At 41.5% G+C, this 24,786-nt stretch overlaps 1 protein-coding gene across 10 annotated transcripts in view; it reads right to left on the bottom strand.

Moving 5' to 3' along the window:
• eif4g3a (eukaryotic translation initiation factor 4 gamma, 3a) overlaps positions 1–24,786 on the bottom strand; it is a 69,177-nt gene that overhangs the window by 23,928 nt on the left and 20,463 nt on the right. For 2 of the 10 annotated variants that reach the window (XM_083939249.1, XM_083939253.1), the window contains 18 exons: positions 22,595–22,615; positions 18,743–18,922; positions 18,355–18,466; positions 18,060–18,220; positions 16,653–16,787; positions 14,433–14,607; positions 11,896–12,669; positions 10,589–10,677; positions 9,226–9,508; positions 8,911–9,035; positions 7,458–7,580; positions 6,698–6,856; positions 5,388–5,585; positions 4,708–4,854; positions 4,322–4,558; positions 3,097–3,201; positions 1,015–1,153; positions 546–667 (listed from right to left, as the gene is read on the bottom strand). In XM_083939249.1, coding sequence (XP_083795375.1) covers positions 546–667; positions 1,015–1,153; positions 3,097–3,201; positions 4,322–4,558; positions 4,708–4,854; positions 5,388–5,585; positions 6,698–6,856; positions 7,458–7,580; positions 8,911–9,035; positions 9,226–9,508; positions 10,589–10,677; positions 11,896–12,669; positions 14,433–14,607; positions 16,653–16,787; positions 18,060–18,220; positions 18,355–18,466; positions 18,743–18,922; positions 22,595–22,615 — 3,285 coding nt within the window. The remainder of the gene's footprint in view (positions 1–545; positions 668–1,014; positions 1,154–3,096; positions 3,202–4,321; positions 4,559–4,707; positions 4,855–5,387; positions 5,586–6,697; positions 6,857–7,457; positions 7,581–8,910; positions 9,036–9,225; positions 9,509–10,588; positions 10,678–11,895; positions 12,670–14,432; positions 14,608–16,652; positions 16,788–18,059; positions 18,221–18,354; positions 18,467–18,742; positions 18,923–22,594; positions 22,616–24,786) is intronic. The other 8 variants (XM_083939251.1, XM_083939254.1, XM_083939252.1 and 5 more) reach the window with 5 other exon arrangements.

The following is a 24,786-nucleotide window of genomic DNA, read 5'->3' as shown; positions in this document are numbered from 1 at the left end:
TGTCCTGGTGTGATTCAGACCGATTTACATTCCTCTTGCAGGGGAACTCGTTTTCGTTATACAAAGCACTACCTCATGGATCCAGCAGAGGGACTGTGTACTACTGAACATAAACCACAATAATGTAGATCAGGGCCGGTGTTTGAGTACACATGATGAGCCACAGGATTCCTCCTGTTGCTGTGTAAATAGCTATCTGCTGAGTACAGAAACTCTCTACTGAAAGAACAACAACAACCGAGGAAGGAGCTTCTGACTGACGTGGAGAAACACACACGTCACACGATGAACACAATGAATATGAGGCAAACTTGTCATAACACGAAGAACGAACTCAGCAATTTATCTTAATTAGAATGCAGAACTGACAATATTCAACCAAGACTCAGCTTGCAGATTCTCCACATAATCTCAGACTTTCAGGCAGTCTTTAATCAGTTTTTAATACGTGGTCATTTGATTGATAGATCAATGTGAAAAGTAGTTTGAAACGTGGCGTGTTGTGTCCTACTCATTGTGGGTTTGTTGGTAGCTGTATGTCTCACCTTAGAGATCTTTGGGATCTTGGTGGGGTCGATGGTCCTGCTGTTCTTAGTCATGGGCACAGTATTCCAGGTCTCTTCTCGCTGCACACGCTGATCTCTTTGATCTCGCTGATCTCTTGGATCTACGTGGCCAAAGAGACACACACATGAAATACAGTTTTTTTAAATTAATTCAGTTGAGATCTAATGGCATTTTCATCCATTAAATCAACTGTGAAAGCTGAAAGTGACATTTCTGACTGTTTTGTGTAAAACATGATGTAATATTACAGGTTGGCTAAAAGACGGGAGGGAGTGGGGTGGGGGTGGCGGGGAAGAGGACGGGTTCATGTGTGCTTTTTGGCACAATAACGTCTCTGCAGGCTATAAGGACAGGAATTCAGACTGTATGCTTGCAGGCTTCCTGAGTCACTGTAGCTGTGCCGACGTGACTCTAAGCCTTAAAGAGGATTTAGACTACAGGCCTGACCTGGCCGTCTCTTGCTGTCCTTGGAGAGCAGTTGCTGGTGCACTTTTCTCTGCTCCTCCTGCTCTTCAATCTTTGCCTCTTTATGGATCTGCTCAATGGTTTTCGGTCCCTGGTCGGCTCTCCTGGACACCCAGTTGTGCTGGAAGAATAACGAGAACTACAATTACCCTCAGAACTGAATCACGCAGTCGTGTCGGATTCAGTAGTTTCAGACAGATTTCTTTTCCTAAATGACAGCCCAGATCATTTCCTTAAACATCTTCAGAGTATCAGTGGGTCTATCATAGCAGATATACCTGTTTCAGTTGTCAAGCACAGAGGAATGTCCTGAATACAAAGACTGATTAGTTAGCCAGCAATCGTGACTGACAGATTCAGATAAAAATGTATTAACAAGGTTGTCGGATTCAGCTCTTCATTTGATGTTAATATTTGCACAATGCTGAACATGCTGTTTTCGTTTTTAAACAAAGTGGATCCATACTTAGTAGACTTGCTCATTTTAATTTTAATTTGACACACAACAGGGCTTGAATCTGTTTCCAGTGTCTTACAGGTGACAGTGTCATTGATTCAAACAGCAGGTCTTTGGGAAGAGTTACTGTAAGAGAGAACCATGAAAGACTTTTCCTGTTAAGACATTTGATCCCTCTACAACGCTGTACTAATTATAATATGAACTAAAAATGTCCTTTTAAAGCACACAGCAGGTACAAGGGGAGATAAGTGTAACATGACTGAACACATTGATCTGAACTTGATGTTTGTTGATGAGAGATTGACTGGACTCTCAGCAGGTGAAGCCATGAGAGGTCTGGTAACGAAAGATAGCTCACTAGCTAAGGCTGACAGTCATAGCTGCAGGTGATAATGGGTATTTATTATGTATACATAACTGTCACAACCTTGCATTGTGTTGTCGTCTTTTTGCAGAAAAAGATAATGATTCAAAGAGCGAACTGTCTTGAATATTCTTTTTGTCATATTGCCCAGACCTAATCTGACTTTAAACCACAAAGAATATACCGATTCATCTATACTATATCTGGTGAGTCCGTATTGCAGTATTACAGCTACAGCAAAACAGAAGTGGGTGCACAATAGTTTACTTGCATGATGTTGTCAAAATATACTATATTGTTTTAACACAATTATATCTGGTAGAATTAATGGCAGTTGAAAATGTTTTAAGGGCATTGATTTTAATACTGAGAAACCGAATCTGTGTGTCATTCAGTCAGTCAGTCAATGCGCGTGGATCTGGCCCGCAAGGGAATATTTACTGGCCCTTTGAGTAGAAACTTATGCGGAAAAGTAATTCCTGGCCGTAGTGGCCGATGTTGACTGCTGTCCTCTCTTGCATCTCAACGGTACTGTCTCAGAGCGTCAAATACCGGTGCGCTGAGATGTGCTCAGCCACAACACTCCCGCTGCGCTCTTCTTTGCTTGCTTCTCGTAGACTGTATTTCATCGCTCTTCTCCACAACAGCTCACTTTGTGCCTGTTGTTTCTCTTGCAATCGTTTCAGTCTGGTTAAATAACCACCACAATGTCTCTCTCTACTTTGAAAAAAGAAAATGTTGACACAGAAGTATTTTTTTTTTCTATAACTGTCACTGTTAAGCCTGTGTGTTTACTCTAGAACAAGTGTATATGATAAAGTAACTAGTTAATTAAGTTATCAGATAAATGTAGTGGAGTAAACAGAATATTTCCCACTAAATAGTGGAATAGAAGTATGAAGTACCATGAAAAGAAAATACTCAAGTAAAAAACAAGAGCCTCAAACCTGTACTTTAGAACAGTAATTGTACTGTAATTCAGAAGCATTCATCTGGAAATTTATAGATAAATCAATGATATAATACTGTTACCATCTCTGCTTCAAATCTTAGTAGCTCTTTAGCTTCTACTTTACTTAAAAAACCTGTATCATGTGTTCTCAGGAGTAAAAGCAGTAGTAGACATCTATTTAGCACAATATGAGCAGGATACCAAATTACATAGTGTTTCAGGTCAGAGAGATCAATAAAATAAACCTCTGTGGTAAAATGAGAGCACTCAGACAAAACAAACACTCACCAATCTGAGGTCTATAATGTCTTGTAACATAAACCGTATCCGGGATGACGTCTTCCTCTCCTTGACGATTTTCTCCATCTGATTGAAATACTGATCCATCCGAGGCTGAGAGAGAGAGAGAGAGAGAAAGAGAGAGAAGTTAATTTGAGACATGAAGGTTAAATTCTCTATTCAATATACTGCACAGTGGGTTTCAGGGATTTCAACATTATTTCACTAAAATGACAGATTGGTCGGTTTGTTATTCAGAGCAGAGGCTGTCCTGACCACACTAGATTAAATTCTGAACAATTTGGGAGATGGCAGAACTAAAACTGCAATAGCTCAGAAAGTACAGACCTAAAGCACTGTAATGGCCCGACATTAAAACGGCCATGTTCAGATAATTGCCACATAAAACCTGATGAAACTCATCTGAAGGACAAGATGATTTATGACCACTTTTTGTAGGATTTAATGTACAAAAATTACACTTAAGTCAGTAGACAGTGTAATAATCCTTCCGTAGCAAACAGAAAAGGAAAACAAAGCGAGTTCATAGCAGATTCTCTGCTTGTCAGCATGCTTTCCTTTTGCAGGGTGACCTGTAGATGATGAGGATCCAACCACACATCAGTACAGCAGAGAGGGAGAGCAGAAAGGCCCTCGGGTCAGTTATGTCTCTCAAAGCATCTAAGGACTCTCGGTGCGTCCAGCTAGCAGTCACAGATGTCAACAGGAGAGCCACTCAGCCAGAACAAAGCGTAACCCATTAGTACTTTCTCTTTTATGCCTCTCAAAACTGTGTCGCTGTAGATTGGAATCCCCTCCACCGACAAATATTTTATTTGCCAAGTAACCAACCAAGCGGAGGAATTTATTATTGTGGCATTTCAGCAGAGGCATACTGACACACTGTGCTGATGAACAGATTTCATCCCTGCAAACAAGGACTCAAACTGAGCCACAGAAACAAGAAGATTTTACTGCGGCTGTCCCGTATACCAGTTATTGAGCTTCAGTACTAATCAACAGCAAAAATTCAGTAGGGCTTGACCTAAATTTAAATATTTGAATATTTAGTTGTAGCTTCATTTCACGGTAGCTTTATATTTACCATAAAGACATGATAGTGATATTAATGTTCTCATCTAACAAGCAAGGGAGCAAATAAGCATATTTCCCAAATTGTTGAAGTATGAACTACTCTGGCTCGGTTAATAAAACAACTTTTTTCTCTGCTCACCTTGGCCTTCTCAAAGTCGAGGTCCTTGCCGATGGTGGTGAGCAGCCTGCACAGGCACTCCAAAGACTCCTCGTCGTGGTTCTTCAGCAGCTTGACAACGCAGTCGTGCATGATGGCCTCTGTCAACATCTTGAGCTTGAAGAGCTCACCGATGAACCGGATGTTACCAATGGAACGCCGCCGGGCCTTGTCCTTGGCTTCCTCCAGCTCCTCCTGAAGCCGGTCACGCTCCGTCGCCTGAGGGGATCAAGGGGAACATTAATAAAAAGGCTTGTCTTAGAGGTTTTCCCAAAGCATCTTTGGCAAAGTTTCATTGTTTCTCCTGTACTAATGCTTTGGTACAGTATGAATTTGGGTGTCACACTTGACTTAATTCTGGCACATACCGATGCAGCAGAGTCCAGCTCTTTCTGCTTCCTCTCAAACACCACGTCGTCCACCTTGTCTTTCTCAAACTCCTTCTGGCAGCGGTTTAGCAGCAGCTTGCGAAAGTTCACTGAGCTGCTGGGTTTGTCTGTCATGGGCACCTTAAGCTGTACAGGAACAGTAGACAGTCAAGTGACAAACTAAACCTTTAAAAATATGTGACTCTGGTTTGTAACAGACAAGGCAGTATAAAGCCCTATATGTGTGTGGATGCACATGCATGGTTAGGGCTACCAACTGATAGATCCATAAAAAATAAAATGTTTCTCTCACATTGTTGCTAACAGGATTCCTTATTGCAGAAATGCATTTTTTATGAATAGTGACCAATTTAAAGAATTATTGGGATGACATATTTCCCTTTTTATTACCACCGACAAATTTAATCCAAATAGTGTAACAGAAGAAGGCCTTCTTTTCACCTCCCTCTACTGAAGATAGTGTGTGTTGGTTTCATTTGGGTTGCACACACACACATACAGTAAACTGCACAGTACGTGGAATTCACAAAAGTTATTTTAAGACTTATTATTGTACTCAAATTCCCATATTGTGTTCGGTAAATGGACCACTGTGGAGGTCATTTTTTTATTTCCTGCCTGTTTTCTCTACTCTAAAGTCGACACGATGACCTGCTCACCATGGCGAGGCAGCGGCACATGTTTCCATATGCCACAGAGAAGCTGGGCTCATCGATGGCCTTCTCAAAGACCAGGTCGATGACCCCTTTGAGCCTCTCTTCTGTGTCGATGGTCAAGTCCGTCACCTGCTTCATCAGCTGGTTGAACTTCTGAGGCGTCAGCTTGTTCAGGATGCTGCGTACCTTCTTGAAGAGCTCCTGAGAGGAAAGAGTCATAATGAGGCCATCAATAGCTCAATCAATCTGAATTCATATGAAGATGAACTTGGACATGTCATTAAAATTACTGGTAGTTTCTGAAATGCATACTTTTACTCATAAGTGTCTCATTATTGTTAAGTTTTTTCCTAATGAAGTAGGAAATCATTTACTGATGTTGTGGAAATGGATTCTTCAATAAAGATCAACAAACAGGATCAGCTTTTTCTCCGTGGTTTATTTTGCCAAAGCATTTTCCTCTGCAGACAAAAATACGTTCACCCCTGCATCCTCACAAAGTTAGAGTCTAGCAGGAATGACGATGAGCCAAATCTTGCACAGTCTTTTAGGTGAAGAGACAGGACGCGATAAGCCTCAGTTGGGTGACGTCTTTAGACCAAACAAAAACATGCCTTAGACATAACAATTCTGAACATTCTGAACCTCTCTCATCACAAGGTCTCTAACACAGGGTACCGATGCACAAATAACTAACTCTAACTAACTAACTAACTAACTAACTATATATATATATATATATATATATATATATATATATATATATACATATATATATACATATATATATATATATATATACATATATATATATATATATATACATATATATATATATACATATATATATATATATATATACATATATATATATATATATATACATATATATATATATACATATATATATATATATATATACATATATATATATATATATATACATATATATATATATATATATATATATATACATATATATATATACATATATATATATATATATATATATATATATATATCATCATGAGTTAGTTATTTGCATTATCCATTAAGAAGGTGAGACAGAGGAGACACTGAACTGTGTCTGACCTGACAAAACTATGTTTATGAATTACAAATATCCAAAATTCCCACAACAGTGACAAATAACAAGACTCATTTTCTTTTCTATTTTTTATCGAATTAGACCAAATTTTCCATAATATAAAACTCTTCATTAATAATAAAAACTGGTGTTGATGTATGGAAAGCTCCATTGTGACTATCTTGTCTGCGTATTTGTGTACACACGTGTGAATATTTGGCCCTACCTGTGTGCTTTGTGCCTCAGGATCGTCTGCGGCGACGTCTGGCCTCTTCATGCCAGGTTTCCAGGCATTCTCTGATTTTTTCAGCTGAATATCATCATTAACAGACACATTCATGATGATCTTCCTGGGTGGAGGCCTCCTTGCTCCAATGGCCATATGCTGTGAAGAATACAGCACGTCAAAATTACTTGTCGATACTAGTTGGAAAGCACATGATTTTTCTTTTAACTAGTAACAATAACCAGTTACAAAAACACATCGTCTATCTGTAATGAAAAACGTCAAAAAACTCAAACAAAACAATGTATATGTTTATCTATTTGTTTTTTAGCTGACAGTTCTTTATCATTTTAAGAGTCAACCATTCTCTGCCAGACTCTGCTCATTATTGTGAAATATATGAAATATGCTCTACTTGAACCCTGTATAGTCTAGAAGTACAGACGCACTCTCATGTGTTGAGTAGATTTATTCCAATCAAACAATGGTTGTGGCTGTGTTGACTCTGCCACTGCACATTTATGGACATTGACTGAAACCCACTAGTATACAGTACCTCAAATTGTATCCCATTATCCACCGACAATTAGGGGATAGATTTGAAAGATGTGCAGTATCCATTTAAATTTCACTCAAAATAAGTTAATAAACATGAGGACAAATTGTGTGTTGAGAGGAAACCTAAAGTAAGAAATGGTGTGTTTGACTTGAATGAGTGTGGAAGCTTGAGCATGTGTGAGTGTGTCTGCACGTGACTCACTGTGGCACATCGTCCCCCTGTCATCTGCCTGCCAAAATCTGCAAAGGCAGGTGTGAAATCAGGCCCTCTAGAAATCACCCTGCTGGAATCCACCACTCGAGTTGGCAACTTGTTTTGGTTTATCTGCAGGACACAAACTCAGTACATCAGCATGCACACACACACACACACATAAACACATTGGATGAGCTGAACAGCAGGGGGAGCAGTGATTCCCTAATAATATTGGCAATAGGGTAAAAGCAGTCAGCCTGGTATGTGTGTATGTGTGGTATGTGTGCGTGTGTGTGTGTGTGTATTTCCAACCCAGTGGCCCCTTAAAGGTGACCTGTTGTGAATGACAGTCTGGTACATTAACAGCTTTTAGTTTAGGCATTTTCATTGTACTGGTGATAAATTATGCTCGGCCCGATCAGCGGGCCATTCAGTGAGAGAAGTCAGAACCAGATGTGGAGGGGAGGGGAGGGGAGGGGAGGAGGAGAGGGAGAGATACAGAGAAAGAAAGAGAAAGAGTAAGAGAGAGAGAGAGAGCGCAAGAGAGAGCGAGAGAGAGAGTGTTGTGGGGGAGGAGAGAAGAACAAATCCAGCTCTTTGTCTTTCAGCTGTCCTTGACTTCCTCTCCACTCTTTCCCAATGAGATTTCAATTTCTCCCTCAGAGAAAATGAAACTTCGGGATCGCACATCGCCGGTCTGGTTGTTCTTTTTTTGGAGAGGTGGGGGAGGGCCACATACTCTTAACACTGCCAAGTGTGACATAATTGTAATGAGATTTTAATCAAAACAGCATTTCAGTGGGGCATATGCTCCCCCCATACATATGTGTGGATTAGAGGAATGAACCAAACTCTGAAACACTGCCTGTTGCTGTGAGCCAATGATGAACAATCCTGGTTCATGAAGTTTAATCAAAACTACGGCTTCAACTAATGACTGCTTTCCTTATTGATGAACATAATATCAATAAATGCTTAATTGTTTATTCCTTAAAACCTTAGTAAATTCTGAATAATTTCTCTAAAGAGAGATTTTCCGATTACTTGTTTTGTCCAACTAACAGTCTTAAACCCAATGGCATTGAATTTACAATGATATAGGCCTAAGGTTGGCACGATTTTAAACCTTGAAACCAGTGTAAAAAAACAATACCAAAAAACCTCTTTTGATACAAAGGCAGAAAAAAAAAGATCAAATGGTTATCTAACCTAATGCGGGTTAATTTTCTGTTGCCTGATTAAACTTCATTCAAAACAAAACTTTAAACATGCACGTGCATTTCGATTTACAGAGCCCAATACAGACCGACACCGTTATAATGGACAAAGATAATTTACTGGCCATTTTTAATTATAAAAGCTACATTTAGAGAAGGTCCTCCTGGTGGAAATGGACTGTCACCACAATGACTTGGTTTAAGGCACTATGGTCTGAGTGTTTTTACAACAACTGGCTTACCTTGTCCAGAACCACATCGCTGATGGGTGGGAGACCCTCAGGCTTCTGTATGCAAGCGGGCATGAACTGGAAACCCAACAGGAAGTCCCTGTTATACTGACGCTTCCCACTGGGGTCGGCCAGGTCTAGACCACCAAACAGGGTTTGAGAGGGAAGAGTAAAGAAAAAGAGCAAACATACATGAAACAAACACAATTAAAGAGTCAGTTGGGCTCAAATTTTGAATATCAACTCAGAAATCAGAGTGGCTACTGATCAAACAGTTTTGCCTAAAGTAGCTTTAAGCGTCTATCCAAAGAACAGGGCCTTTCTGACCTTCCATGTCCTGTGGGGCCCCTGTGGAGTTCTCTTTGTCTCCAGGGGTGGCTCCGCTGTCGCTGCTCTCTGTCTCTGAAGTGTGACCTGCCCCGTTCCTCATAGGCTCCATCTCGGCCTCACCGTTCTCCTCTGGAGCGGAAGGCTTTCCGTCAACCTTGGGGCTGCTGGCAGTATCTGGAGCAGGGGTGCAGGCGAGGACTGAGGGTACCGGGCTGCTGCTCAGAGGAGCCGACTGCAGGTCCTGGTCTACAGGAGGCTCATCTCCTGGCCTGGGTTCATCCTGTGTGGAGGCAAGGTTCAGTTTTCAGATTCCTATTATTTGTGGGTAAGAATTATGGGCTGCTTTATTATCATTTAGCAAGATAATAAATTCCTAACAGCTTAATTGCTGCTGTCACGTAGCTCTCATATTTAAAAATTAGCACATAACACCGTCTATAATTATCAGTTACAGAGCTGTAAGGAGGTCATCTGCAGACAAGGTGAAAGGGATGGACACAAAGAAAGGAGGAGGGAAGAGAGGGGACTCAGGGATCAGTGAGAGGCGACAGAATGCTGAGTGCAGACTGGGTCAGGTACCAACAAAAGACAGGTTTGTCAGAGTAGGTACAGTACCACTGGTGGTACAAAGCAGAGAACTTTGCTGTGTATGATTTTCTCTACATCTGAAATATTATTTGTACATGTAACACCATATACGCACATTGAAAAAGAGATTGTTCTTGTCATTTTTTCAGTCCAGTGATAAGCCAGCTTCACTGTTTAATAAAATGTTCTATGAACTAAAATTGTTAGACTTTTATAAACTTTTATTACGTCAACTGCAATGAAATCATTTGTTTATGGTCCAAGATGTTTTAATGTGGGTAGTTTATTTTTTTGTGATGTGTGTAAAATATGCGTTTCTGCATAAAATAACATTACTTCCTCACTTGTAGTGCAAAAGAAGCCATTTAAAAGTCTGAGACACAGGTATTTGTTGGTGGGAAAATTCTCCCGCAGTTACAAGCCAAGAACAATAAAAGGAGAGGAAATGAGAGCGGGAAAGACACGATTTTACATACAGTGTGGGCTGGGTGAGCAATGAAGAAGATGGATAACTCCTCCCTGTTGTTCTCGAACGATAACACCCCAAAGTCATTTATGTCTGCTTACCCCACCACATGCGGAAACATTTTCCACTTGAACTATTGCCCACATTGTGACTCTCCTCTTCTGTCTCTCACCCTCTCTGTCCCGATCCTTAGATACTCTGGAGGCATTTTAAAAAGTCTTGTTCCAAAATGAGATATTAGCCACGATGGTGGTGACAATATCGCACAAAATCAATGTTAAGTTGGTTTTGGACCTCTTTTCTTACCTCATCCTCCTTTTGAGTCGTGTCTCCAGCAGAGAGCGCTACATTTGGTTTCCTCCAGGTCTTTGGTATAGCAGAAGCAGTTTGATTTACTGCAGTAAAATACAATCACAGGAACATATTATCAGCCAGTCACCAAACAACACAACCACAATAGATTTAAAAGTGAAATTTGCGCTTGAGACCTTTTTGAAAGACAAAAAGAACTGTTAGTTGCAAATGGGAAAATCACTTAAAATGACGTCTGCATAGTCACAATATGTTAAACCTTCCCCATATCTGGCCGAAATAAAACAAGAATTAAACATTTAACATTATTTTCAAATACTATGTAACAGCAGAACAACACAGATAAAAAGGTAGGTCCCCCCCCCCCCCCCTACAATGAATCATTGTTTTAAGGAGATTAACGCACAGCTCACACTAAGTTCCTTTCTGCTATTTCTGTTTTTTCAAATTTTGTACTTATGGGCACTTATTTGTCATAAATTGATCTTGCTGTAGTTTAAACAAATCAAGAACATAATAAACTAATAAGAATACATAAGTAAAGGTTATAAAGGACAGGGACGAAGTAACATTTCTCATATCTTGAGGTATATCACAACATTCTCTAATTCTGTAGAGAGATCAAACCCCCCCATTAACTTAAAATGATTTGTTGAATGAAGAGGAAAACAACTCCCTTAATAAAATTTAACAAGCTTTGGGTCACAATGACTGCACAACATTTTGTTCCCTTTTAATTACAACAACAAGTGAACATGTCTACAGACCATAAGTCATTATTGTTCCTTACAGACGCTGCTGATGCTGGGACATTTTGGTTCTACTGGTCTGTCAGGTGTCGCTCTGCAGCAGACTCTGAGCTACTTCGCTGCTTACTGTGACATGTATGTGACCCAGGGTACATTCTCTTGCAACACGTGGAGAATGTCACAAAACAAGCATGTTGTTCACTAAAATACTCCAACTTTTCTCTTATTATATCCAGGTTTTTCTGAAAGCATGACAACTAAACCTAACTTGGACCATGCTGAGAGTTTATACCATTTCTTCTTGAGAGAATATTTGCAGTGTGTGCTATATGGGCGTTCATATAACACTCTAGAGGATGGAAATGACTTAATTTAGTTTTTCTGGCATAGTACAATGAAAACAGCCTCTCATTTTAGGCTGGACTGTCACCAAGAAAACACTCAGTCCAAATAGTCCTGACTTCTCTGTTGCAGGTTGAAATACTTTATGTTAATCAAATTATCCAGACTAAAATACATTTTACATTAGTTGAAATGTACCACATACAGTACCTGTAGTGGGACTCTTCCTGGTGAGTGCTTGTTGCTGAGACTCTGCTTTGCTGTCAGTAATGCCTCCATGTGCCTCTGTCCCTGCTCTAGGGACGAGGTCTTTAGTATCTAAGGACTTGCTCAGCTCTTCGGCCTCTGTTGTGGCCTGCACTAGAGGCGGAAGGCCGAGGGGGATCGTAACCGGCAAAGCTGGGGCAGCGCCTGAGGTCAGGGTCACTGGTACCACGGCCACAGGTGCCATAGGAGCGAGCACAACAGGCAACTCCGGCCTCATGTCAGAGGGCAAAGTTTCAGAGGAGGGGGCCTCTCTGTAAGCAGGAGCAGAGGCCTGGGGCTGGAGTGCAGCTGAAGACAGAAGAGAAGATTCATGAGCCAGGGTGTCCAGCTCAGTCCCAGAGTCTGCAAGGCCGTTCAAAGCCTTGGGAGCCGGTGCTGGCGAGGCAGCCAGTGTTCTTGGGGCTTCTAAGAGAGGCTTGTCTGTGTTGAGTGTCTGATGTGGCGCCAAAGAGGGCTTGTGCTCCCCGACCAAGGAGGAGGGTGGAGAGGCTGAGGCAGTGGACTCCCTGGCTGAGGGACGTTCACTGTTGTTGGCCACTGAAAGGGGGAGAGTGACGGGAGCAGTCATCAAGGCGGGGAAGGGAAGCTCTGGTTCAACGGTAGAAGAGGGCTCAGGTACAGGAGCTTTGGCCTCAAGTCTCTCTACGGGGGCTTCAAGCTGCACAAGCCCAGGCGAGAAAGACTTCTGGACCACTGGCTCCAGTTTTGGCGTATCATCTGGAAGAAGAAGTGTTCAGATAAACACAAAGGCCATATTTTCATCATATAAAGTGATTAACAGTCTCTTCAAACAGATCATGTGTATGTTAAGATGCTTGGATGGACATTAAGTTCATGGTTGTGACAACTCAAGGCTCCATAAACCAGCAGCTTAAACCTGCAGTCTGAAGTTCACTTATAAACTAGAACTGGTTCCAAAAGGTATGCTAAGAAATGCTGTTTAAAATGGCAGCGGAGAGCCCTGCTGACACGACACTGTGAAATGAAAGTGAAATCATTCGACATGCAGCGTGTTCTGGGAAAAAAGTGATACTTAAGATGTGTTGTAATCATTGTTTGAGCAAAAGAGTGGAGGGTTAATGGGGTTGCTGCTCCACATGAGGAGGGCAATAATGCCAAAAATAAAGAAGAATCCCAGACATAGAAGGTAATAACAAAGCAGTAAAACAGAGAGGAGGGTCTAATGTTATATTTTCACAATATGAACATAAACTGCATTGGTTAGACCGTTAAGCCCAGCTCAGACTCAAGGTTCACAAAGAGACAATCTGAAACTCGCAACTACTTGAAAAGGGCCAGTCTCCAACGTCCTGAACCCTGACAGTTTACACTAATGCAAGGAGACGAGGTGGTGCATCATCTCAAAAGCACAGCTATCTGTACTTCCGTTCTAACTTCTGACTTTTCAGGCTTTTTTGTGGCTGGTTATAATTTGTTGCGTCTTAGGGCGCACTCACACTGTCCGCCCGTACTTGCCCCAGCCCCCCCCCACCCTCTCCCCCCGCTGGCCAGCCAGTTTGTACTCACACTGCCAGGGCCTCGCGCAAAAGCTTCTTGCCTGTCCATACGTCATCACGCCCTAACACGTCACACGCATTGATTGACGTCATCGCGATGACATATTTTCATCCGACCAAATCTGCAGTAAACACTCCGCATCACACCAACGTGAACCTTTCGCTGCAATTGTTGTTGTTGTTAAATGTCCGCGCATGGTCCGTCTTTTTTCTTTTTCTTGTCCGAACAGGCGCATATAAAATGACGTGAGAGCCGCCGTAGGCGTCGTGCTCGTACACGTGTGCATGCTCGTGCTCGTACATGTGCAAACACGCTTTACAAAAGCCAATCTCTCTCAAACGGGACGTGGACGGCCAGCTGGCCGCAGCTAGGCGCAGTGCGGTTGCACTCACACTGGTCAAACGAACTAGGCTTTACCCGTAAAACCTGTTTGGGCACGGTACGGAAGGACAGTGTGAGTGCGCCCTTAGAACATAAATGAGTACAGTGATAAGGAGATACTTGCTACAGCTGCATTTCTAGTAGTGATTAAATGACGTTTTATTTCTCAGGTTTACTGCTTCTCGCTAACACCACTCCCTCTCTTCATTAACTCTCTAACTTCCTTGACTAAAGTTTTCTCTCACCCCCCCCCCCCCTCTCTCTCCCTCCCTTTCCCTCTCCCCCTCTCTCTCTCTCCCTCTCAGTTGAGCTTGCGTCCAAAACTGCCATTTTGACCAGCTGAGAGTTTGTAACTGACTTGACGTGCCTTATGTTCTAAAATCAGCCATTGGTGAATTGAAAAGCAGATTCATAGGTCACACCATCTGTTGGCTAGAGACGGGATGGTTCACACCGCTGAAGCTTTTCCCAATTACGTTCTGAAACGGGTTTGTCACTTTGCAGTTGGTCCAAACTTTGCTTTAGACTTGTTAGGACAACTTGTGGATGTGTTTTAAAGAAAGAGAGGGGTAAGTGCAGACCTGGCCCCGGTTTGGTGTCTGAAGCCCCAGTGGTCAACGACTGCTTGGGCTGTTGTGGCTGTTGGGGCTGCGGTGGCTCCAACATAAAGCCTCCAGGATGGGCCTGTTGTGGCGGAGGAGGCTGCGACTGCTGCGACTGCTGCTGCTCTGGAGTCTGGCTGCTGCTCAGCTGCTGCTGCGATTTGAGGTAGAAAATGTGAGGATAATGAGGGTGCGGCCATAAAAACTAGCAACACAGAAACCCAGAGAGACAGGCACAAAGATGTAGGCAAGCACGCACACAAACAAACAAATACACAAGCCCAAATGCAGGTTAAGCAGAAATAAGGAGTCCAATGGGGTGTGGTTAGATTAAGAGAACAGTAATGGAGGACAAGACAGAAAATGAAGATCAATGTGGGAGGAATGGCAGGAGGAGGGGAACAGCTCCGACCAATGCAGAGGAAAGGGACAGAGGGAAAGATACAGACAGAAATAAATCAAAAGGGGCACAAAAAGACAGAGAAAGAGAGGAAAGACTGTTAACATCCACAGAAGGAGACAGGGAAGAAGAAGTCACAATGTCCTTCAGAATCCAGAGAAGCTGTCTGATTTGGGCTTTCATTTAGTAAGATGTGCCAATAGCGTTAGAACAATGGTCTTCAGCTTCAGTACAATGACCCAGAGCCCTGCTGGTTACCATTTTACACATCTAATTAGGGGCTGCAATGCATTTTAAAGAACAGACAGGTGAGATAAGAGAGTGAATTCTGTAGAAGGAGCGGGAGAATACAGACAGCACAAGTGTAATTTACTGTGAGTGAATAGAAACAGTGATAGAAAAAGAAGCAGGTGTAAGATTAAAACAGTTAACTGTTAACTGTTAAGATTACAGTGAACTTATAAGGAGAAAGGTAATGCCGTTTTTTAATACACATGAGCTGGCTCGGCTCAGCTCGGTTTGACTCGGCCCGTCAACACAGCAGGGATTAGTGTTTCCATTACAACAGGGCTACTAGTTGGAAGGAAGTACTTATTTGTAGTGGCTCTGTGAATTTTGGCCATATTTGTATTTTATATTTTTATAATATATATATTATTATTATTATCATTATTTATTGAAATGTCACTGAATTCACAAACATGCAGGATATCGCTACAGACGTTCTTGTTCTCAAATCTACTGCTATTTAGAAGTCAATGAGCCAAGCTGTCATAAAGCGATGGATAAACACATTTAATTTCCAATAAATTCTTCACAAAAAAGTTGTTTATTGACTTTATTGTGAGATAGAATAATCAGGAAAAGTTAGGTTTTCATGCCAGTAACTTAACACGACTGCTACAGCTGAACGCAAACATGAAGGTAAAATAAAACAGATATCTGAAAGTACAAAAAGGGGAGAAAATAAACTTCAGACCACAGAGATTCAGTTAAAAGCTACAAAAGTACTGAGCTGAACACACAGCTTTGGCTCTACTCCGGACAAGGTCCATCTTGAGCCTGACTCGGCACGCTAAGAGGGGTAATGGAAACACAAATGAGCATGGCACGGTTTGGCTCAAAGGCCTATAAGTGTAAAGTGGTTTTAACATGTCATGGCCCCGCCTTCAGGTCTGCATAAGTTGTGTTTAGCCAGATTGATAAATGACTCAGTCGATACTGGCCTGTCACAGAGATATTTATTATATTGTATTCACGTTGCCTATATATGAAAACCTTTTTACAGAACATAATGCAGAAATTGTGGTGATTTAGAAATGGTGTCATATAGCTTTTTATTGTATTTTTATTCATCCTTTATGTAAATGGTCAACAATTGACTGATCCTGAACATACATTACTGTCTAGCTAATTTTTGCTTTCATTTTTTGTTTGATCATTTTCAGATTTGTTGACAGTGTTACACAGGGCTTTAAGTTCTTGGTGCAAAATCCACAAAGAAAAAGGTTTATTTCATTGTAGTTCAAAAATTCACTTTATCAGCCGCCATATCGGTTATCTGTAAATATTTCCCCTCCTGAATCGCTATTGGTTTCAAAAATCCCATATTGGTCAGGCCCTGGTTGCGTGTGATGTTAATGAAATTAATGGAATAAATTACAAAAGAAACAAAGGTTGTGTCCTGTCACACATACATGATGTAGAGCAGAGAGGATTAGTGCCTAATCTGGCCTATCAGCTACTCTTAATGCTACGCTACTACAACTGTAACTACAGAGTGTGTCAGGGAGGCATACCTGTGGGGGTGTAGGGGTAGAGGAGGGGTGGCTGACAGGAGGCGTTGAATTCCTGCTCCCTGAGCCCCCTGCCATGATCTCCTCTGTGATATCCCTGCCGCCCTGATTGGGGTCACGGATACGGATCTGGGAGGACAATGGCACAAAACATACCTCACTAAAGCGCCCGAGTTTCAGAGCTACCCTGTGCCTCAGCCACATCTGAGAGCGCACTCACACTGTCCATCCGTACCGTGTCCAAGCACGTTTCACAGCTAAAGTCTAGTTCGTTTGACCAGTGTGAGTGCAACCGTACCGTGCCTAGGAGCGGTACGCTTGCCGGCCAAAGCCATGCTCGGACATTTAAAACAATGGCGGCGAAAGGTTCACGTTGGTGTGATGCGGAGGTGGAGTGTTTACTGCAGATTTGGTCAGATGAAAATATTCAAAAACAGTCGGACAAGAAGCACAAAAACTCTGAGGTCTATGGAAAGATTTGTAAACAAAGCAACGCATCGCGATGACGTCAATCAATGCGTGTGACGTGTTACGGCGTGATGACGTATAGGTAGCAAGAAGCATTCACCGAGGCCCAGGCAGTGTGAGTACAAACGGGCCTGGGGCGCTCTCACACTGTCCATCCGTACCGTGCCCCGTGCTTTAGGGTTATTGTCTGGGTTAAATTACTTTTTATACAGGGTATACTGATTATTACACTTATCACCTTAAATTGTGTTATAAATAATCAAAATTATATTTTGTGACATCATTCTACAGAAGGGTGACAAATTGTCATCCTATGACCTTAATTTCAAGCAGTTTCAAGGACTTTTCATACCACCTGTAAAAACCCTGTTTAATGACTGTTTTTAGCTCAATTATATTGAAAATGCCCCTGTTGTTCTACGAACAGCACTTTGAACTCTCCAGTTCCAGAAATATGTTCCATAAATAAACTGGCCTTGCAAACAATTAATATATTTTAAAAGAGATATCAATCCAGGTACTCTTAAACACAAAGGACAAGTCTATCTGCTGATGAAGATTATACTGTATGATATAATCTGAAGCTCCAGAACAGCTACTTAATTAACTCTGAGGGTAGATTGTTTTATCAGCTGATCTTTCAGAGGTCAAAACATGTCAATATGGATGGAGTCCTTGAAAATACATCTTCAGCTGGTGGAAATCATAATATGATCGAAAATACAGCACCTCCATGGGTCTTAAGGTGAGGTCTTAAGATTTAAAGTTTTATCTCCTCTGTTATTGTGAAATCGTCCATGAAAGCAAAAGATTAAAAATTTGACAAAAAACACGATCACTGGAGGTTCAGAGTGGCAAACATAATCAAAAATCTAATGAGAGAAGCACCTCAGGTTATGTGTGGCCTATAGAAAAAGACAAAGGAACTACTAAGATACTCACTGTTTTCTTCTCACGCTTGGCTGGTGGAGGTTGCTGTGGTGTAGGCACTATGATGGGGGGTGAGGGGGGATACACACTCTGTCCTGGGTAGTAGGGTGGACCAGCTGTGGGGACGGGAGCAGGAACAGAGGGTGAAACAGGCGGGTGGTACCTGAGGGGATCTGAATCCATTTGCGAGAAAAAGGAAAAACAAGAGAGAAGAAAAACAGATATTAGTACAACCCTTACATTCCTGCTTTGGGGCCACACAAGTGAATAGTGCTTGATTTGTGTCTTTGTTGGATTAATGACTCACGATAAGGGGCAGGGTACTCCCCTGGCCCTGGACCAGGGTAGAAGGTGCCAGACCCTGGAGGCTGCACAGAATACTGCTGAGGAGGTCCCACGTATGGAGTACTGTGACGATACTGCAAGTAAAGAGAACAGACAGAGACGGTTTAACACATCAGATACTTCATTTAAATCACCATCAGTGATATTATTTTTTTGAATGGTCCAATTTTATTAAATTAGTACCAGCTGCAACCAGAGAGATTTCTGCAGGTGCTCTACACCAGCGATGTGAAATGAAAACAAGGATAATGCTAACATTTGGAATCTGTGTTTGTTTTGACAAATTCTACAAGTTGTGAGTTCTAGACCACATGTTATCTTTAAGGCTTAGTTCAGTGTGTCTGTTTCACCTGTGGGATGTAGTACTGTGCAGCCTGTGGGGAAGGGAAAGGCATGGGTGCCATGGTCATCATGATTGGTTGGTTAGTGGGGTAGACCGCTGCCGTGGGATTCTGTGAGCCAGGCCGTATGGAGGGTGTGTTTGTAGGGATGGTGGGCCTTGCAGTCTGCATCTGAGTCCTCTGGAAAAACTGAAAGCAACATTTGAGAGGAACACAGAGGGGGAAAAAAACACAAAAGACATTATAACACAATCCCAGAGGCAGCAGTCTCATTTCTATTTGCTGCCAAGCTTTGTCTCAATTACAAATAAAGTAACAGTTTTTCAGATGTTATTTGACCATTTGGCCTACACATTTCTCACAGTAAGAGACAGTAGTTTTTATCAGCAGCTTAAAAAGAGAGGTAAAAAGAGTCCCAGCACCACAACTTTCTCTCATTCCAACTGAGGATTGAAAGAATGATTTTTAGTACACATCTTTACTACTATTTAATGCCTCAAGCCATACATTAATTAATGTACTAAACCGCTCTAAAGTTTGGATTTTATATTGTAACATTGTATTGTATTGTGGCATGCAATATTATGATTCAGATGAATGTCATCTACAAAGTATGGCACACCACTTTCCGTTTAGACACTTTGGACTGTTTCCTCCTACAATCATCTAATTCACTAAGCAGAAGCTTTAAAAGCATGATGCATTCATATGGAGATAACATCTAGAAAATGGAAGCCATGGCAGTGCCATCAGCGCACTACAGAGTGAATTGTCTCAATTCTTCTAGATAATCACAATATTCCCTGCGTTCATCACAAAGGTTATTTTTCTCCTATTATTATTATGGAAGTGGCTGATCATTTAGGATTCAGTTTGGAAAACCTTAACTAACTGAGTGGAGTCTGCCTGCAGAACTTCTGTTTTGTTGTCAAGAGACCTTTGTGGTATCTTGAACTGCATTTTATTTTAAAAATCACCTTGGCAACTTATAGTTCAGCAATGCAAGAGTGAAAAAGTACAGTTCTCTAAATTTTGTTCATTGAACTGAATTGATCCGGTTTTATTAATACCAATTGGTCCAACTCTTTATAGATTCCTGGTCAGTTTTCTATTCTATATATTTTAACATTTGTTTAGACACACACACACACACACACACACACACACACACACACACACACACACACACACACACACACACACACACACACACACACACACACACACACACACACACACACACACACACACACACACACACACACACACACACACACACACACACACACACACACACACACACACACACACACACACACACACACACACACACACACACACACACACACACACACACACACGCTGCTTTTTTTTTTTCTACTTAAAAGAAAATGTTCTGTTTTACTTTGCCGTCAGACAGCCCTTATCTTTGGCACTACATTCTCTAAACGTATTTCTATGCATGCATGCATGCTACTGTGCCGCGCACCGTATTACACCGCGGACAAGCTGTTTGAGTCAGATTTTCCACAGTTTATGGAATAAACAAATACAAGAAAATAAAAATGAGTGATAACTGTGGAAACTAGTTGATCCCTTTAGTGTGCAGGAAAAGAACTTCTGCAGAGGGAGACTGAACTGCGGTCAAGTGAGCCACCGTTCGTCTTTTCGTGGTCAAACCAGCCGCACCACAATTTCAAGTGCGCCCGTATTACAGAATGTAGGGCAAAAGCACATCATTTACTGATACGGAGCGAGCAAGCTTCCGGTTTTCAAAAAAAAATGTTGGTTATTCCACGGCAGTAAAAAGAGACACGCCAATTTGATCCTAAGCTGAATTTCAGAAGTTAGGCCACGTGATGAACTAAAATGCTGATATTTTCTTATGAAAAGGCTTGATGCTTTAATACAAATTTCTGACAATGGATGGGATTTTGAACCTCAAGACTACGTTTACTGCTCAATCTCTCAGTATCAAGCATATTTGCTTTAAATATTTTTTAGAAATTCCGCATCAAAGTTCCTTCTTTTGCAATCAAAAAAATGCATTATGTGCAATATCAACTCTACTGTAAAACCCCTCTGAACAAAAGAGATATTTAAACACTGTTGTTCTTTTCAAAGTGATCCCATATTTGACACGTCTTTCCCAACATGATTGGCTATTCATTATTAACTGTCTAACCACAACGTACAGTCAAGGGACCTCCCTTTATGACAGTGAGTGAGTCTCACGACTTCCTGTATCTGGCCCTTCAAATTAAAAGCCCTACAGCCTTTTAGGCCAGTGGCCAGTCACATACATTTTCACTTCATTTTGACAAGACAGGGCTCCAAATTGTTGTGGACGATTTTTTGGTCGACCAGTGCTTGTGACTTTTTTTTTTAAGGTGTGCCTGTTTTAGGTGACTAAAATATGTTTAGCTGCTGTCCCTGCCCACAGCAGCTTCAATGTCTGTACTCCCGGCTGCTCCTCCGAACTGGCGGTGTGCTAACCGTCATCTACTCTAGATAATACACCGACTGTTGATTAGTACATCATACAGAAAAACCCCGAACTATCCCTTTAAGATATTCTTGTTGCCTGGGAGACTACAGGTTTTAAAATGTCTTCTTTCCTATGGTTGGATAAGCAACAAAGGACTTTGGAACGCTTTTTAAAAGCAAAGCGGACCCAACCTTACTGGCACAGACCGGTCTGATTACCATTTCATGCAGAAAACTTAAAGGGGAAATTTAATTACTTCTTGTTCTTTATATTTTCCTACTTTTTTATTTTCTTGGCCAGTCTGTCTGCACTGTAAACAAGCTGTGTCAGATACCACAGCTGTAGAAAATAAAAACCTTTTGGACAGCTGCTGAATGCTTTCAAATACCTCTTTCTATGCCCGAGCAGCTTGGCCAGTTTTGCTGTTGCACTGAATGTGTGACACACGGCATGACTCTCTTCATCAGGCAGCAATACGGCCTTTTCTCGTGCGTCACACAGCACAGAGAACTTTGTAAATATACTTGTAGTGACTGCAGCTACAATGACTTCTATACAGCACATGTCACAATCAGTTAAAAGTTTAATATTGAGGGGGCTTTGTGTTTGGACGGTCCCGAAGAAAGACCAAGACCAACAGCTGTGACTGACTTCAAAATAACTAGGGCTCAAGCTGAGAATACCCAACCACGGTCACATTGTGCTCCAGTGAAGGAGAGCAGAATAAACAATGCTGTAAAACCTTCTAAAAATACCCAGGAGGGAAATCACCTTTAACATATCCCTGTGGAAATCTGGGAAACAACCAGGAAAATGTTAATTAGCTATCCAAAGAGAATCTCAGTAAAGTCGCTGGCAAAGCAAGAAATATGAGTCGAAAGACAGAACAACTTTTCAACGCTGTCAACAAAAAAGTGCTTTGTAGCTTAGGCTTAAAGCAATCACTAAAACAATAAGTGTGCTCTGCAGCAAAACTCAAACCTAATGTACGTCCAATGGGCACCTACAAAATAATATTAAACATTACCATTTCCTACAGGTTTCTTACCACATGGACATACAAGGAAATACACGTATCTTAGGGAGCAATATACAGGCTCTTTCATTCTGCATGCTGTTCATTCAGTTGTGCAAGCTAATTAAAGATGAATAATGAATGGAGAAATTATGAAGTGAAAAGTGCAGTTATGATCCTCCACAGGATAAAAGACAGGTAATAAATGATGATAAAAGACCACTCAACTGAGCATACACTGTAGTGAAGATGAGGGGGTGAACAGGGTTAAATGTTAGGAGGGATGGGATCATTTAAGGATGCTTCTCATCATGCCATGCAGGTCTGCAGAGACTTTTGAAACAGAGGTTAATGTTACCTGGATGGGCCTGAATCCTCCCTTGAGTATTGAAAGCAGGAAAGAGAAAAAAGCCAATGGGAGACTGTACTAGTGAGACTCAAACCAAAAACAAAACAGGCAATCATTTAAGCACACATGTTGATGGAGGAAACCTACCCAATTATTTCCATCTACCAGACACTGTAACTGTCTGGTAGACAGTCGACAAGACGCACAAAAACTCTGAGGTCTATGGAAAGATTTGTAAACAAAGCGACGCATCGCGATGACGTCAATCAATGCGTGTGACGTGTTACGGTGGATGACATATGGACAGCAAGAAGCATTTGCGCAAGGCCCAGGCAGTGTGAGTACAAACTCACGATGCGATGCGGAAGGACAGTGTGAGTGCGCCCTTAGTGGGTGGTATATATATATACTTTATATGCACAGTTGCACAGATATCCTATGCACATAATCCTCTCTCCATTAAAACACACTTCACTCCTAAGCGGTATTTCCTTCTTTAAATTGTGCAGTCAGACTCTGTGTCAGGGCAAAATTAACAGTTTCCAGGTTTCTATTGGCAACTGTTTTGAGAAATTGGCCACCAAGTCCTTTCTTTTTAACATAAACAGAAAGCAAAATGTGTACCCCAAAAATAAATACGTTTTTAATTTTTTCTTTTCATTAGTCAGAACTGGAACATGTTAAGGCTGCGTCTACTTTAGAGACAATGGCGAAGCGAATGAACATGTTTGGCTGTGGGTAAAATAGTTTGACTAACCCATCGACATCCCAATGATTTAGCAGCTTTTAGAATATATTCTGTATGTATACACACTCACCAGTCACTTTATTAGGAACACGTGGTGCTTAATAAAGTGTCAGTGTGGTCTTCTGCTGATGTTCTCTATCTCCTAGAAAGTAGGTGGTGTTGTGTGTTCACAGATGCTCTCCTGCATTCCTCTGTAGGAACCAGTGGATATTTGAGTTACTGTTGCATTTATATCAGCTCCAACCAGTCTGGCCATTCTCCTCTGACCTCTGGCATCAACAAGGCATTTGCTCCCACAGAACTGCCGCTCACTGGATCTTTTCTCTTTTTGGGACCATTCTCTGTAAACTCTAGAGATGGTTGTGTGTGAAAATCACAGTAGATCAGCAGTTTCTGAAATACTCAGACCAGCCCGTCTGGCACCAACAACCATGCCCCGTTCAAAGTCACTTAAATCACCTTTCTTCCCCATTCTGATGCTCAGTTTGAACTGCAGCAGATCGTCTCGACCATGTCTACTAAATGCCTAAATGCATTGAGTTGCTGCCATGTGATTGGCTGATTGGAAATTTGCATTAACGAGCAGTTGGACAGGTGTACCTAATACAGGTGAGATATATATATATATACATATATATATATATATATGTATAAATATAGCGAATAGCGATGATGGTGTCACCTGGGCTGATGTTTTGACTTTATAGCACAGAAGTAATTTAGTAACAGACATAGGGATGCAAACAATTAATCGATTAATTGTTGATAAGAAATTACTCTATTAAAATTAATTAATTATGGCGTTTAAAACCCTTAGTTCCCCGCCAGTCCATGTGAGGACTCCCTTGGTGCCAGACATACTTGATGCACACACGGGAACACAAGCGAAGCAGTGTGGAGCCACTTTAAGTTGGTTGATGACGACAAAGACGGCAAGGGCACAATATCTGGAAGTATTTTAAAGTACAACAACTCCACAACTTTGTTGAATTACCACCTAAATATGTCACATTCAGCCGTACTACAAGCAGCAAGTGGTTTTCAGCCTACAATCACCACAGCACTGGGGCGAAGGGCATTCTGACTGAAAGCAGAGGGCATTACCCTACAAATATATAACATGGTTACTACAGACATGCTGCCGATAAATGTCAGTGACGGACAGGGATTTCGAGAAGTAATAAGTACATTGAGCCAGGGTACAATATCCCTTCTAGAACAACCATAAACACCTGCGTGAAAGCAAGCTGCTGTTAATTGCGTTTTGAACCAAGAATTCCCAGCCAGTCCACGAGAGGGCCGCCTGACGCCAGACTTACTTGACACACAGGTAGGAACACAAACGAAGCAGTTTGTCTAACGACAACGAAAAACAAACGAGACCCGGTACACTGAAAGGATGAAAAGGGAAAAACGGAGCGCAGTATGGAGCCACTTTAAGACGTGAGCTCTC

Source organism: Echiichthys vipera, assembly GCF_963691815.1.
Source record: "Echiichthys vipera genome assembly, chromosome: X".
In the NCBI taxonomy this organism is placed as follows: domain Eukaryota; kingdom Metazoa; phylum Chordata; class Actinopteri; order Perciformes; family Trachinidae; genus Echiichthys; species Echiichthys vipera.
This window is presented reverse-complemented; position numbering and strand designations above follow the sequence as displayed.